At 40.3% G+C, this 14,443-nt stretch overlaps 3 protein-coding genes across 6 annotated transcripts in view; all 3 read right to left on the bottom strand.

Moving 5' to 3' along the window:
* Window positions 1-3,835: 3,835 nt before the first annotated feature.
* LOC110520402 (gap junction alpha-3 protein) lies at window positions 3,836-8,956 on the bottom strand. The gene is made up of 3 exons (XM_021597696.2): window positions 8,300-8,956; window positions 7,109-7,170; window positions 3,836-5,707 (listed from the first exon to the last, which is right to left on the bottom strand). Exon 3 carries the CDS (start codon window positions 5,670-5,672, stop codon window positions 4,362-4,364), a length of 1,311 nt encoding a protein of 436 aa, XP_021453371.1. The 5' UTR covers window positions 5,673-5,707; window positions 7,109-7,170; window positions 8,300-8,956; the 3' UTR covers window positions 3,836-4,361.
* A 147-nt stretch (window positions 8,957-9,103) lies between these two features.
* Window positions 9,104-13,471, bottom strand: gjb8 (gap junction protein beta 8). 2 transcript variants are annotated; one of them, XM_021597700.2, is made up of 3 exons: window positions 13,189-13,471; window positions 12,560-12,769; window positions 9,104-11,590 (listed from the first exon to the last, which is right to left on the bottom strand). In XM_021597700.2, exon 3 carries the CDS (start codon window positions 11,561-11,563, stop codon window positions 10,745-10,747), a length of 819 nt encoding a protein of 272 aa, XP_021453375.1. In that variant the 5' UTR covers window positions 11,564-11,590; window positions 12,560-12,769; window positions 13,189-13,471; the 3' UTR covers window positions 9,104-10,744. The 2 variants fall into 2 exon arrangements, with proteins under 2 accessions (XP_021453375.1, XP_021453374.1); XM_021597699.2 differs by lacking the exon at window positions 13,189-13,471 and having other exon boundaries at window positions 12,560-12,842.
* Window positions 13,472-13,773: 302 nt separating this feature from the next.
* Window positions 13,774-14,443, bottom strand: part of cryl1 (crystallin, lambda 1) — a 31,770-nt gene continuing 31,100 nt past the window's right edge. For all 3 annotated transcript variants that reach the window (XM_021597698.2, XM_021597697.2, XM_036974947.1), the window contains one exon: window positions 13,774-14,265. In XM_021597698.2, the coding sequence (XP_021453373.1) occupies window positions 14,167-14,265 (99 nt within the window). In that variant the 3' untranslated portion in view covers window positions 13,774-14,166. The remainder of the gene's footprint in view (window positions 14,266-14,443) is intronic.

A 14,443-nucleotide genomic window follows, 5' to 3' on the forward strand; every position in this document is an offset into this window, starting at 1 on the left:
CTAAACATTGGCAGTCCGGTGTCTTTACTTCTCTCTCCTATAGATAGATATATGATTCATAGAACAGCATGTTTTGTCTTAATGTGCAAATCTTTGATCTTTTTACTAAAATGTAAACTTTAAGAACCAAAATGCAATAACACTGATTTGTTTGTGGTTTGGTACATTGAAATGGTTTCAATGAAAAGGTAACATACATTGGGGGAAAATGGATTGTTCCAATAAGAGTAAAACACTGTTATAAGCAAAACATTACATAGTCTCCTCTGGTAGTCTCACTACAGTTGTAATTATGGTTTTTAATTTGCATTGTTTGTTATTGTGTTTATTTCAGATCCTTCTCTAACTATAAACTATTAAGGTTATATATTATGGTCATTTGAAGGTATAAGAAATATGTAGGAAATACATATATTTTGGTACAGGTGTTGTACCATACCAATCATGTTTCACAGGTAGCCTAAGTCATTTAAGAAAAGGCCTATTTTAAGTGAGCGTTCATGTCGTGCATTGACTTGCATAGTTTTTCAGTTATTCAAGATGGTTCAGGTAATCTACAGAGTGAAATATTACATTTATACTAACTAGACGGAAGACTGTGCATGCCATTGCTTACAACAGGAGTAGTAGAAATGGTTGAGGTTCTATCAAGATGTTAACTGAAACACAAAAAAATTAAATGGGAATTCACTTTTCATCCTGGCATTATGACACTTGCAACATCATTGCCTTTGTGTGTTTTGTATCAAATAACTGTTTTGGTTGTCATAAACTGACTACAGTTAAGAAATTAGATTCCATTATAATTAAATTATGTTAAAAAAAAAAGAACAACCCTTTTAAGAAAAAACAATAAAGTATCACGTGATGTATGAGAGTGAGTTACCCTCAACATGAAGATGCAATGATTAAAACGTGATATTGTGTGTGTATATATATATATCTATATATATATATATATACACACACACACAGTACCAGTCAAAAGTTTGGACACACCTACTCATTCAAGGGTTTTTCTTTATTTTTACTATTTTCTACATTGTAGAATAATAGTGAAGACATCAAAACTATGAAATAACACATATGAAATCATGTAACCAAAAAAGTGTTAAACAAATCAAAATATATTTTATATTTTTCAAAGTAGCCACCCTTTGCCTTGATGACAGCTTTGTACACTCTTGGCGTTCTCTCTGGAATGCTTTTCCAACCGTCTTGAAGCACTTGTTGGCTGCTTTTCCTTCACTCTGCAGTCCAACTCATCCCAAACCATCTCAATTTGGTTGAGAGCTGGTCATTGTGGAGGTCAGCTCATCTGATGCAGCACTCCATCAATCTCCTTCTTGGTCAATTAGACCTTACACAACCTGGAGGTGTGTTGGGTCATTGTCCTGTTGAAAAACAAATGATAGTCCCACTAAGCGCAAACCAGATGGCATGGCGTATCGCTTCAGAATGCTGTGGTAGACATGCTGCTTAAGTGTGCCTTGAATTCTAAATAAATCAATGACAGTGTCACCAGCAAAGCACCCCCACACCATCACACCTCATCCTCCTCCATGCTTCACAGGGGGAACCACAGATGCGGAGATCATCTCCTCCTGCGTCTCACAAAGACACGGCGGTTGGAACCAAAAATCTAAACTTTGGACTCATCAGACCAAAGGACAGATTTCCACTGGTCTAATGTCCATTGATCATGTTTCTTGGCCCAAGCAAGTCTCTTATTATTATTGGTGTCCTTTAGTATTGGTTTCTTTGCAGCAATTTGACCATGAAGGCCTGATTCACAAAGTCTCTGAACAGTTGATGTTGAGATGTGTCTGTTACTTGAACTCTGTGAAGCATTTATTTGGGCTGCAATCTGAGGTGCAGTTAATTGCCAATTTCTGAGGCTGGTAACACTATCCTTTGCAGCAGAGGTAACTCTGGGTCTTCCTTTCCTGTAGCGGTCCTCATGAGAGCCAGTTTCATTATAGCGCTAGATTGTTTTTGCGACTGCACTTGAAGAAACATTCAAAGTTCTTGACATTTTTCAGATTGACTGACTGTCGTTTCTCTTTGCTTATTTTAGCTGTTCTTGCCATAATAAGGACTTGGTCTTTTACCAAATAGGGCTATATTCTGTATACCAACCCTACCTTGTCACAACACAACTGATTGGCTCAAACGCTTTAAGAAGGAAAGAAATTCCACAAATTAACTTTTTAACAAGGTTACCTGAAAATTGAAGCAGGTTGAGAGAATGCCAAGAGTGTGCAAAGCTGTCATCAAGGCAAAGGGTGGCTACTTTGAAGAATCTCAAATATAAAATATATTTTGATTCGTTTAACACTTTTTTGGTTACTACATGATTCCATGTGTGTCATTTCATAGTTTTGATGTCATCACTGTTATTCTATAATATAGAAAATAGTACAAATAAAGAAAAACCCTGGAATGAGTGGGTGTGTCCAAACTTTTGACTGGTACTGTATATATAAACAAATCTTTCCAGTCAAATCAAAAAGCTTTGTTACTTTTGATTGAACTAAACATCTGGGAAAACTATTTGGAAATCTTCAACATGTCCGTTTTTAGATGGTGTTGTTAATCTAGTTTCTTCACATTTGCAAGATGTGTGATACTTAAATATCCTGTAATTGGTTTATTTACCCTCTTAATTTAAAACATTTGGGTTTATTTTGTTTTCAACCTCTTGATAATTGGATGTCAACTTTTCATTGTGCATATGTCCATATGCTTTCTAATTTCAGGCAAAAAAAATGTACATTAATTTGCTTAATTTCTGCATTTGAGAATGAAATGTAGGAGCAGGGTCTGGAACTATGGAACTTACAGTAATAACAGCTGTGGACTACAAGAATACATTCAACTCCTAGTTTTGACCCATCATTTTCTTATAGTTTTTGTGTAACTTATGTGTTCAGTAAGTGGATCCTGGGTAAAACTAAGACAAAGAAATGCACCTGTAGACCTGTTAGTGAATCAGTGAGTTGTAGTTTTGCATTTACAGATTCCACCATTACTCTTCAAACACATAATACAAAAAATTTATTTCCAAACACTGATAGCTAAGCTATTTCCTGAATATTCTAAAAGTAATTTAGACTGTGAAATTCAGGCAGTGTTATAAAGTACAAGATAAAAGTTATATAATGAACAAGCAAATGTTATTATCCCCATATCTGTGTCATTGCTGACATTGTACAGTATACTAAACCCTAAAGAAAGGATGAGAGCATACCTGCTAGATTTAGTTTGCATTTAGTTAGTTTGCATTGCAAGATTTAGTTTGTCTTGCAATGGACTTTCTATGATACGCCAAAACAATTGTTTAAAAAAAAGTATTTTAAAAGCCTAGTGCTATTAAAAATGTGATTTCCACACTATGAGGTTGGAATAATACAGTGAAGTTGTGAACATGATCATAATGCCCTTTAGTGTTGAGCTGTTTGAAAAGACTGCCTGAAGTTTCTGCCTGTTTTGGTGGGAGGGAGTTTTTACCTGCCTGATGATATAGTTAAGAGACCAATAAGATAGAGCGTTGCAAATCTCTCTGCCAATAACAGCTAGTGTTCAGTTTTCCCCTCCCCACTCAGACCCCTCCCAGACAGTCCTAAGAACATTCTTGCTTGGAGGATTTGCTCTTTGCTAAGAAGCTCTTTTTTCTTCTTCACCGTTTTAATCGAAAAAAAATCACAGGTTGTTATCCAGAAATAATGTGATATTGAGATAAAAACGGCTGCCTTGGATCTTTAAGAAAGGTTCAACTTGAATAACAGCAAAAGAGAAAATATACTAAACAAACAACTAGTCTCAAAACACCCTGTACTTGTTCCACATTACAGTTTTATTCGAAATTGGTTCTCAGCAATTTGCCAATCGAACTCAACGACTTGATGAATGTACAGTATCATTCCTAATTGGAATAAATAGGCTTTTATGTTCATCAAATAAACACAACAACAACAACCACTGTTGACAAGAGCACATTGACACATACTAGGCCATTGAAACCGAATTCAAACAAAAAAGTTACTTGGCCATTTTAAAGTGGAATGAGAACCCTAAAGTCCCCTGATGTATATTGAAGCCTTTGGCCTGTGAGACCATTTTAACGCACATTGCACAATCACACTGCACATTTTTTTGTATCATAATGCATATGCTACAACTCACCAATTGCACTGATATTAACTGCTGTTAATATATATATTTGGCAACAACTCCAGACCCTTGCCTCACATTGCCTCCAATTATTATTATTTATTTTTGTAAATCATTTTTTTTATAGAAAAATAATTGGGGTGGTTGGGAGGGCTTTGGAAGGTTGGAGGTGTATTTAGGGGGACTGACTATACTGCCAAGTCGTTGGGCCTGGCTCTGATGCTGCTGCTCTTGCTGGCCCTGCTGAGCCGGCGAGGGTCTGTGACCATGACGGGGGGCTCATGCATTTCCACTGTGGTGGTGACGTGGCCTTCCTCCTGATCAACATTCCCCCCACTCAAACTGCCCCCACTGGAGCTGGAGCTGGGGCTGGTGGTGGGGGGAGCAGCATTACAAGGCTGCTGCTTACTATCAGAGGAGGGGGCGGAGGAAGGGGAGGAGGAGGGGGATGTGGCCTTCATCTCCCGAGTCTGCTGCTCGGTGACCAGGTTGGCCCAGTTCTGCTGCGTGGTCAGCCTTTGGTTGTTGTTGCTGCTCATGTAGTAGGAGGACGAGGGCCCCTCCTGCAGGGGGTCCATCTTGAACTCTGCCGGGGAGGCCTCTACCTTGGGCCGCAGGAACGCACCACTCCCAGCTGTCACGTCCGTGTACGTCGGTGGGTAGCTGAGGTTGGGAAGGGCAGTTCTGGGGGCAGAAGTTATGGACTCCGGCCCCACACCATCAGAGCGGGGCAACAGCACATGATCAGGGGTGGCCATTCCCTGTTTAACTTTCTTCCACCCAAGGTGATAGATCTCTAACAAATTCAGCAAAAGAGACACGCAAGCCACCACAAGCATAAATATGATGAAAATGGTCTTTTCAGTGGGCCTAGATATGAAGCAGTCCACAGTGTTGGGGCAGGGCCACCGTGCACACTTGTATAGCGGCCTCAGCTGGAAGCCATAGAGTAAATACTGACCTAAAATGAACCCCACTTCAAAAAGGGTCTTGAATATGATGTTGAACACATAGGTGCGCAGCAGGGCACCCCTAATGCGGATCTTGCCATGCTCATCCCTGATAGGTGGCTTCTCTTTTTTACCACCTCCCCCTCCCCCTGCATCCCCTCCTTCATTGTAAAGGAGTTCCTTTTCCTCCTGGAGTCTGTTGGCCTTTCGCAGCTCCTCCTCCTTCTCTTTCCGCTTCTCCTCCATGCGGACGATGTGCAGTACGTGACCCAGGTAGATGAGGGTGGGCGTGGACACAAAGATGATCTGCAACACCCAGAAGCGGATGTGCGAGATGGGGAAAGCCTCATCATAGCAGACGTTCTCACACCCAGGCTGCTGTGTGTTGCAGGTGAAGTCAGACTGCTCGTCGCCCCACACGTCCTCGGCTGCCGCTCCCAGCACCAGAATCCTAAAGATGAAGAGGACAGTCAGCCAGACCTTGCCGATTACTGTTGAGTGTTCCTGTGCATTCTCCAACAGACGCCCCAGAAAGCTCCAGTCACCCATGCTTCAAGATTTATACCCTAGGGAGAAAGTACAGTCTGGAGTGAACAGAGGGAGGAGAGAAGGAATACGGGATGAAAAGACAGAGAGGGGGGAAAGAGATTGTCAGTTACCTGTTAAAGTGATACCATGTAACATAAAGCATGAATAATCCAGCATAAACTGCAGGGGGATAAAGGACAGAGAAACACTACAAACCTAGAGAGAGCAAGCAATGGTCGCGTCACCCACAAACATACAAAGGGTTAATCACACTTCACATCGGCACAACACATTAAGCGCTTATTAAAATGAATTCCATAAAATGGCCTTGAAGAAGTCATTGCGTTAACTGCTAAATCAATTATTTTAATCGAACAATCGGTCAAAGCAAGTGAACGGTATAGAAATGTTCTGTAATGCCACAGAATTTTGTGAAGCCCCCTATTTCTCTATTTAGCATTAACTATGAACCTGACATTTATGCTAACACTCTTTCACTCTCCTGTTCTCTCTCTAAAACTTTCTCTCGTCACTGTCACACATACACACACGCTCTCTCTTTCTCTGTCTCTCACCTGCTCGCTCCACTACCCAGCAGGCATTTGCTGAGATCAACATTATAATGGTCAAAAACAGCAGTGAGCAGAGGTTGGACTGCGGTGTGTTGGCCCTGACACACACGACTCCCACTGTTACAGATCCAACAGAGCCTTAGGTGTCAAGTCCAACGATATAACATACAATCTTCAACATCTAATAGGCCTTTATATCCTGTGATGTACAGAATTACATTTTCATTGAGAACAGGGACAGCTATAGGCCTCTTTTAACATGCTAATAATTCATTAGCTAAATCTAATACATCTGTAACACACTTGTAAAAAAAATGTGTGCTATTTTAATGGCAATTTAATGGTCAATTATATAAGAAATTGCAGCCAATAAATGCAAAGACACCAAATTCATAATTACATATATTGACTAAGCTATTAACTATTTAACAATGTATACTGTCATACTGCATAAGTTAAAACCAAACGGAATAATCAGATTACACTTTCCCCATGTGTGATCCTCAAAAACAAGCTATGAGAATGATTTTAACTAACCTCTGAATATACGTTTGAAACTAAGACATTGCACAACATTTGCCAGCCCTAGTCACAAAAAACACTGTTGAATACAGGAGAATGAAGACAAATACTCAGACTTTTTTTTGTAGGTATTTTCTTAAAACTGCATTGTTGGTTAAGGGCTTGTAAGTAAGCATTTCACTGTAAGGTCTACTACACCTGTTGTATTCCGCGCATGTGACAAATAAAATAGTATTTTATTTGTTATCTATGTATAGTGCTTGGTTAGCTTTGTGCACATGAACTTGCCAGTAGAGGCCTATCAATCTACTATTCACACCAAAAGCAAAACACAAGCAGAAACATAAAATGGTTGGAACTTACTCAAATGTTCTTGTATTGAGGGTAATAAATCCATCGACAAGGGTTCAGAATAAATATGACACCTGTAAAGAAAAAATATATAAATTAATGGATGAATATGTTAATTGGTTTATTTACATCAAAAGTTTATTCCCTTATCTTTAAGCAGACTGACACACGTGATAGGTATTTTTTTGGTTTACTGTTAGTTTTTAAAACTCTTATTGAAGTGAAAATGACCATGCCCTGATTCATAAATATTAATTGGCGTCATAAATTAAGATATTAATTAGATTGGAAAAACAAGGCATTTTGACACAGAATTGATATGCAAAGAAATGTTAATCTCAAGAGTTGAGAGATGTTTCAACCTATTTCTCTCTCCATATCAACATCCCACCGCATAGTTTGTATCCTGATGAAGATAATGTGGGATTCTTTTTTTTCTTCACGGCAAATACATATGAAATATATATTAAACGTGTTAACATTATAAACATATTAAACGTGACATACCCCAAATGAATGCTTGTCTCATCAGAATTGTAAATGCTAATCAAGAGAAATACTTTGATCGAAAAGAAACGCGCACCTAAAGATTGGATAAATACATGACCGTATGAAACAGCAAAAAATACATATACAAAAATCGAAATGCTTTAAAAGTTATTTGTTTAATGTTTATTTATATTATAATTTGTATTATCATTATTACTGCTATTATAAGGACTACAGTATTAGAATAGCCTATCTGATAAGGTTGGAATGTTGTATGTTCTTTGTCTCAACATTTGTTTTGTTTAATCACGTGTATCAGTCCAGAAAATATCCCCTCATATTATACAAATCGAATAGGTTGAATATCAGATGATTTATGAAGGTTTTGAAGACCATTAAATAAGTCATAATAATTAACTCGATCAAGTTCAGGTAGCCAACAGTAACCTACAAAGTGTGCTGCCTCACAAATCGACAATACAGAGGGTGCCAGATAGGCTTTGTGTCCACTGGGTTTATTTTTTAGCTCCCATATACCTTTGTTATCGTATTGTTTGACCGATTATAATAGGTTACTACTGTAATTTCTAATAATTAAATACTCAACATTTAAATGTTCATTAAATAAAATGTCCATTGATACGAGTTACCAGTAACCAGCATCACATCAGTACGAGGGCCAGGAAAGATACTCGCACCTCATTTCAATCATACCTTAGACAGGAGATGCCCAATTTAAATATGGAAAGCAATATCCATCTGCCATTGGTGCCATATTTTGAGTGCGTCGGATAGCCTACAGACCTCCCAGGGAAGTTGGTACCCTCCCCTCTTCACCAAGTCCTGGCACCTCTGCCAGTTTACCAAACTCTTTTAAACGCAGCCAGGCCAAGTTATTCATTCACAAACTTCACACGTGGATTCGCCGCCAAATTTGAGCAAGAAAAGTTAGTTTTTCGAGACGAATTGAACTTGAAGATGGGTTTCCGCGAAGCGCAGCTCACTCCCATTCCCAGCCATCGCGACTGTCACATTGTGTGACCATGCATGAGTGAATTCAGTAAGTCATCACCCTGGACCGATGCACGCCACGCCCCTATAAAACATCAAGCTTCAAATAGGCTATGCAGTCTGGGGGTGCATGTTACCATCCGGGAAAAATCTGTTCTGCTTTCATAGTTTTACATCTGACCTTTGGTCTTTAGTGACGGAAGTTGGCAATTTCTGACAATAAGGTAGCCCATCTGTGAGAAATAGTTTATTTGGAATGCTGAAGAGAACATAGGCCTGACAGATACAATTGTGAGTTAGGAATGTATGATTCTACACCTCACTAGAATACAATTTACTTGTGATACATGGCTATCAAAAGTTACACTGCAAATCCAGTCACCCACCGCAAAACCCACGTAACCTCCCGCCCTCTCTTGGTTGTCCAGAGAAGCGCATCCCAGTGGCTGGAGGTTGATAACATTGGTATTACAACATATACTGTGAAAGCAATAAGTGAACAGACAGTATCATTTGTTTTTTAATTAAAAGTCAAGACTCAGGGTCAGAGTGCAGATCTAAAAAATACAAACATCAAAAACATGCAGGTTAGAAATCTGTACATTAATAGCTAGGCTCTAGCTGCTGTAAAGAAGCAAGTGGCAATGTTGAGGCTTTCAAAAATGTTCCCGAACGATTTGTACTACTGAATTTAGCATTTTCTCCAAACAGTCAATGTAAAAAAACATACAAAAAGCCCCCATACAACTGTAAAGATTGTGAGAGGAAGTAAGCCCACAAAGTGCTTTCACATATGTGTGTGATGCATCTCATTACTAAAACTGTCCTTACCTTTTCACAGGTAACAGTCAAATTGTCACTACAGTGATACAAGTTATGGTCCAACTTCTACATGCATTTTTGAACAAAGCACATTAGGCCAGTTTTGCCTGTAGATCAGCCCGCTAACTCACATTGAAAGAGGTGCAGTGATATGTTCAGTGCCTAAAATAAGGAACAAGCTGTTAGGCTCTGTAGCCACGTTTACAATCAGTCTTGACAACAATAGGCTATATGTCGGACTCAGTTGGCATAATGCTCAGAGGTTCCGTTTCCAGTACCCAGCTTAAGCCTACTCCTGGACCAAGAAGCATGGATATTCCCCATTGAGCATGCTTTTTAAGTACAGGAATAGGCTTCATTTGGGTCCAGGAAATCTGTCCATAATGTTCAAGTGTATCAGCCATGCTACCTAAAAACATTGTGCTCGGTGTGGCTCAGTTGGTAGAGCGTGGCACTCACAACGTCAGGCTTATGGGGGACCGGTACGAACAAATGTGAAAAGGTATGCATTCACTACTGTACGTTTCTCCGGATAAGAGCATCTGCTAAATTACTTAAATGTAAATGCTCAATATACAGCATCTACATCATACTGTTTGACACCGCTAATAGACGAAGGCACTGTTTTAAAATTGCTTTGGTACTCAATACATTTCCTTCGCCGGTATGAGCCTCAAATAGAACTTGGAGCTATACTGCACACTTGTGAGTTTCTGCTTTGGTAAAGTGTCCCACAAAGCTGAAGTAGTAACATAAACCAATTCTGGTTGCGCTCCACAATAAAACAAACTCCTGCAAGCTCATTGTAAACCAGAAGGTGGCGATCTAGACCCATTTGTCACTGCTGTTCAACCTCCCAAACACACATGTAGCTCAAACACACAAGCACCAAGATAAATAAAATAAAAAAAATACATAAAAAAAAAATGCTAAAACATTACCCCATAGATCAGTCATAGTGGAAGGCACAGAAATATATATATCCTCTACGACAGTGTTCCCCAACGCCAGTCCTCGAGTACCCCCAACAATACACATTGGACAAGCACATCTGATTAAACTTGTCAACTAATTAGCAATCGCTCAGTGAGTTGAATCAGGCATGTTCATCCAGGGCTACAACAAAAACATCTGCTGTTGGGGGTACTGGAGGACTGGAATTGGGAATCTGCTCTAGAAAAGCAGACTCAGGGTTAGGCCAGTCCTCTCAGCTGCTACAGGTATGTCCTCACATGTTCTCTTCTCATGGTAACAAAACACTGATAGGTTTCTACTCCCTAGTTCTCTGTAGTCTAAATGGGGAAGAACATGGACACTATGCTGGGCTCACACGGTCTTGGTGCTGGAGGAATCTGTAAGAGAGGACAGCAGCATCTCGTTCTTTTTATTCTGTAGTAGGGACTTGTTCGTGGTTATGTGATCGGGGTGAGCGTAGGCACGGCTCTTCTTGGACATCCTGGTGGAGCACCTCATCAGGGCCTTGACGATGAGGTAGGCCAGCTCGGTCACGTTGAGAACCATGCAGATGGCAGACGAAGCCACCATGAAGATGGTGAAGATGGTCTTCTCCGTGGGTCGTGAGATGAAGCAGTCCACCTTGTTTGGGCAGGGCCACTGCTCACACTTCACCAGACGAGGCATCGCAAAGCCATCGTAAACAAAGTAGAGGGCGTACATAAAGCCAGCCTCAAAAATCAGGCGGAAGAACAGGCTGCAGGTGTACGTCCACCACAGAGGCCCCGTGATGGGCAGACGACGACTCTTCAGGGCCTCTAGGTCCACCTGCCTGGTCTTGTCATCACCACCACTGTGCAAGGCCGTCGCAATGATGTGCTTCTTGTCCCCACGCTTCCTGTAAGTCACGTGCATGGCCACCAGCAGGGCCGGTGTGGACACGAAGATCAGCTGCAGGCACCAGAGACGGATGTGTGACACAGGGAAGAAGTGGTCGTAGCAGACGTTCTTACAGCCGGGCTGCTGGGTGTTGCAGGTGAAGTCAGACTGCTCGTCTCCCCACACGCTCTCTGCAGCCAGTACCAGGATGGTGATACGGAAGATGAATAGGACAGACAGCCAGATCTTCCCCAGGCTGGTGGAGTGTTTGTTCACCCCGCCCAGCTGGGCATACAGAGCCCCCCAACTCATCTCTACAGCAGCTTTGGCTTAGACCACCTGGAGAACACAATAATGGAAACGGTACAAATTAATGTCAGTTCTTAGTGAACTTGAAAAAGGTTTCATTTTCAGAAACCCAAACAGCACACAGAATGAGACCAGTAGACCTACATTACTGTCGTTTCCTTTTGTCTCACAATTAGACATTTGAAAAACCTAACCAAACATTTCTGAACATGAAGTATTCAATTGAACACTAGGTGGTGTTTCTTTCCAATACAATTTAATCAAACTATAATAAGATTAAGTGTTTTCATTCAAGTAATTAATTTTACACAACACTGGCTATCAAGTGAGGCTATACTGATGGATAAAAGTGTAGTAAACAATAAATAATCAAACAGTACACAAGAAAGTTAAGACAAATCAATAAATTAGCATTTGTTTATTATACATTATAAAACTGGGTGGTTCGAGCCCTGAATGCTGATTGGCTGACAGCCGTGGTATATCAGAACATATAAAAACATTTTCTAATTACGTTGGCAACCCGTTTATAATCGCAATAAGGCACCTCGGTTTTTTTTGTTGGTATATCTCCAATTTACCACGGCAAAGGGCTGTATCCAGCCACTCTGCGTTGAGTCGTGTGTAGAAGTCATTGGACATATATTACGCCTCGTACGTGGTTGCTTATACATACACTTACTAAACTTGGCTGCTGCTAGTTACTAAGACAGCATTATTAGTGATGAGTTTCCCTGCATTTTATTCAAAATGTAAACTGTCCATAACAATTTGCCAATTAATCATATATCGTTAGGTTTCCCTGTCGAGTTTCTAATCTGTTAATTGTAACATGTATATTGGGGGAAAAAATAAGCAACAATCATTTCTTTAATAAAATCCTAAACATCAGCAACAAAAAAAAAAAACAATCACCAGTGGCTGTATCATTACATAAAGACGAATAAGACAGGTGAGTATGATCCACAAAATATCGGATTCACAAATCACAGCACTCACCTCCTCGGAATTTCAGCAAACGTCCATTAATTTTACTTTTCGGTGCACTTTAATGCCGTCGTTCAAAGAATCACCAAAGACGGAGAGAGCAACTCCAAACGAAGCCGAGGGGAATATTTAGTTGTTTGGAAGTAGGTCCGACTGTGAAGTCTGCGCTCTGATGAGATGTACCTGAGTTTTTACGATCTTCACTCGAGGACAATCTACCTGCTAGGGGGCGGGACGAAGAAAAGGAGCGCTCATCAACCCCATTGGCTCATCAGTTCAGGAGTGTGTAGTTTTACCTGATTTCACTGAAATACACTGATTTGATTATTTGAATCAAACACAATCACATCCTTTTCACATTGACTGTTTATAGACAATTCAGAGATACACTTGAATTCGGTCTTCATTTACTGTAAAGCACGCAGTCATCATTAGCCCAATATTAGACTAAAAGAGCCTAACGTTACTCCGTAGTCCAATGACTTTTCATGTTGTTTAAAGGGCGAATTGGCCCTGGAAGTTAACAGCTAAACACTCCATATACACGTGACTAGATTCTCAATTGCAGTATGGTGCTAGAAACATAAATCCCTTTACTTTCATATCACATCAAAATAATTTCACAAATGCAAAATACACACTTAGTGTACACTGTGTTAACCGGGTTTAGCATAGTTGCAGCACGTTTCAGTGACGTGTGTGGCGTCGGTCTTCCATTTACACACAGGTGTTCAGAGACGCATATAGCTATTAGCACAGTCCAGCGTCTCCCGTAAACAAGCGCTGTAACATGGAAATATGTCCGTGTGGGAACCCTAACCCTATTAAAAGGTGTGTATCAATGTAACTTTGTTGTATTATTATTTACGATATGAAATGTCCTTATGTTTCCAATACAGCAAGGGACTCGTGTTAATGTTCAGACTGAGCGTTGCGAATCTTAACAAAACTCCCCTCTACAGAAGATGCCTTCCTCCAATGACTCTTGTGTAATGTAACTGAACTGAGAGTCATGGTCAAGGCCTAAGTCGTCATGAGACAGTCAGTACATTCAAGTGATGATGGATACTTCCTCTGTGAAATCAAGATTATCACAAAGTAGGCATGACCTCATGCTGACTTAAGATCTATCTAGCGATGATGCTATTTTGGGAGACCATAGGAAAATACCAGATATAGTACATAATACTGTTTGTTGAAAAATTACAATATCTTAACATTCTTGAGAAATTCAACATTTTAATAAAGAAATCTCCCATAAGGTTTTGACATTAACTTTTCATATTCATAATTCAAGAAGCCAGTGTGGTATGACTAAACCAATAATTCCCTTGTCTGATCAACGTGTTGATTGCATAAAACATGTGGTGGCCAGATTTCTGAGATGGCATGGGAATCAATCCCTAGATTGCTTTATTGTGTGTGAGGGCTATAGTATCATCCCAGAATGGTTGATTGTGTGTGAGGACTCAGGGCTACAGTATTCAGTAACATCCCCAGTGTAGGCACTACTGAGAGATCAGATCATCCTCATCACCATGCTCTTTGGCTGAGTGATGGACAGCAGAGTCCCAGACCTCAGCCCACCCTGTTCATCAGTGGTGGTGATAGTCCTGGGGTCACTTCTTGAGCTTGGCCAGGCCCATGAGAAGCTGGTCCCTTCTCTCTCTCCTGGCAGACAGGTGCTGCTGGTCAGCTGGGATCAGCTCACACATCTCCTGGAGGGACACATCAGAGGAAGAAGGGAGGGAGAGGGAAATAAGATGAGTAGAGAGAATGTATTGTTTCTTCTCTGATTTGTACATTGATCAAAAATAAAATGCAACAATTTAAAAAGGTTTTACTGAGTTACAAGTAAATCAGTCAATTGAAATAAATTTATTAGGCCCTAATCTG

Source organism: Oncorhynchus mykiss, chromosome 3 (genome assembly GCF_013265735.2).
Source record: "Oncorhynchus mykiss isolate Arlee chromosome 3, USDA_OmykA_1.1, whole genome shotgun sequence".
Lineage (NCBI taxonomy): Eukaryota > Metazoa > Chordata > Actinopteri > Salmoniformes > Salmonidae > Oncorhynchus > Oncorhynchus mykiss.

What these genes read in the sequence shown, in the direction of transcription:
- LOC110520402 (XM_021597696.2), bottom strand. Translation starts at nt 5,672, where the DNA reads ATGGGTGACTGGAGCTTTCTGGGGCGTCTGTTGGAGAATGCACAGGAA.
- gjb8 (XM_021597700.2), bottom strand. Translation starts at nt 11,563, where the DNA reads ATGAGTTGGGGGGCTCTGTATGCCCAGCTGGGCGGGGTGAACAAACAC.